This window comes from Vombatus ursinus, unplaced genomic scaffold (assembly GCF_900497805.2).
Source record: "Vombatus ursinus unplaced genomic scaffold, bare-nosed wombat genome assembly UNPS02015184.1, whole genome shotgun sequence".
Classification (NCBI taxonomy): Eukaryota; Metazoa; Chordata; class Mammalia; order Diprotodontia; family Vombatidae; genus Vombatus; species Vombatus ursinus.
In genome coordinates, this window is record NW_020954962.1 from 740,331 (window position 1) to 740,706 (window position 376).

Consider the following 376-nt stretch of genomic DNA (forward strand, 5'->3'; position numbering starts at 1 on the left):
AGTGGATCTTCAACACAGACAAGATTATGTAACAATAAGAAATGAGAACCACTGAAATGGTGACCATTTCAATAAAGCCAAAGACAGTGAAGATCACCAGCTCATTGACATGGGTATCAGAACAAGAGATTAATAAAAGAGGAGGAACATCACAGAAGAAATGATTAATCTCATTGGACCTGCAGAAACTCAGAGTGAAGGTGAAAGTAGTATGGATCAGAGCATCCACCACCCCCACCATGTAGACACCTGCCATCAATAAGTAGCAGACCTGGCTAGACATATTTACTGTATAAAGCAAAGGGTTACTTATTGCCATGTAGCGATCAAAGGCCATTACTGCTAACAATAAGCACTCAGCATCTATAAAGGAACA

General features: G+C 39.9%; 1 protein-coding gene across 1 annotated transcript in view; it reads right to left on the reverse strand.

Annotated features, from left to right (window-relative positions):
• The window catches only part of LOC114031600 (olfactory receptor 5W2-like), a 1,044-nt gene that overhangs the window by 302 nt on the left and 366 nt on the right, over positions 1-376 (reverse strand). The window contains exon 1 of the mRNA XM_027846732.1: positions 29-376. This exon is cut by the window's right edge and continues 366 nt beyond it. Coding sequence (XP_027702533.1) covers positions 29-376 — 348 coding nt within the window. The remainder of the gene's footprint in view (positions 1-28) is intronic.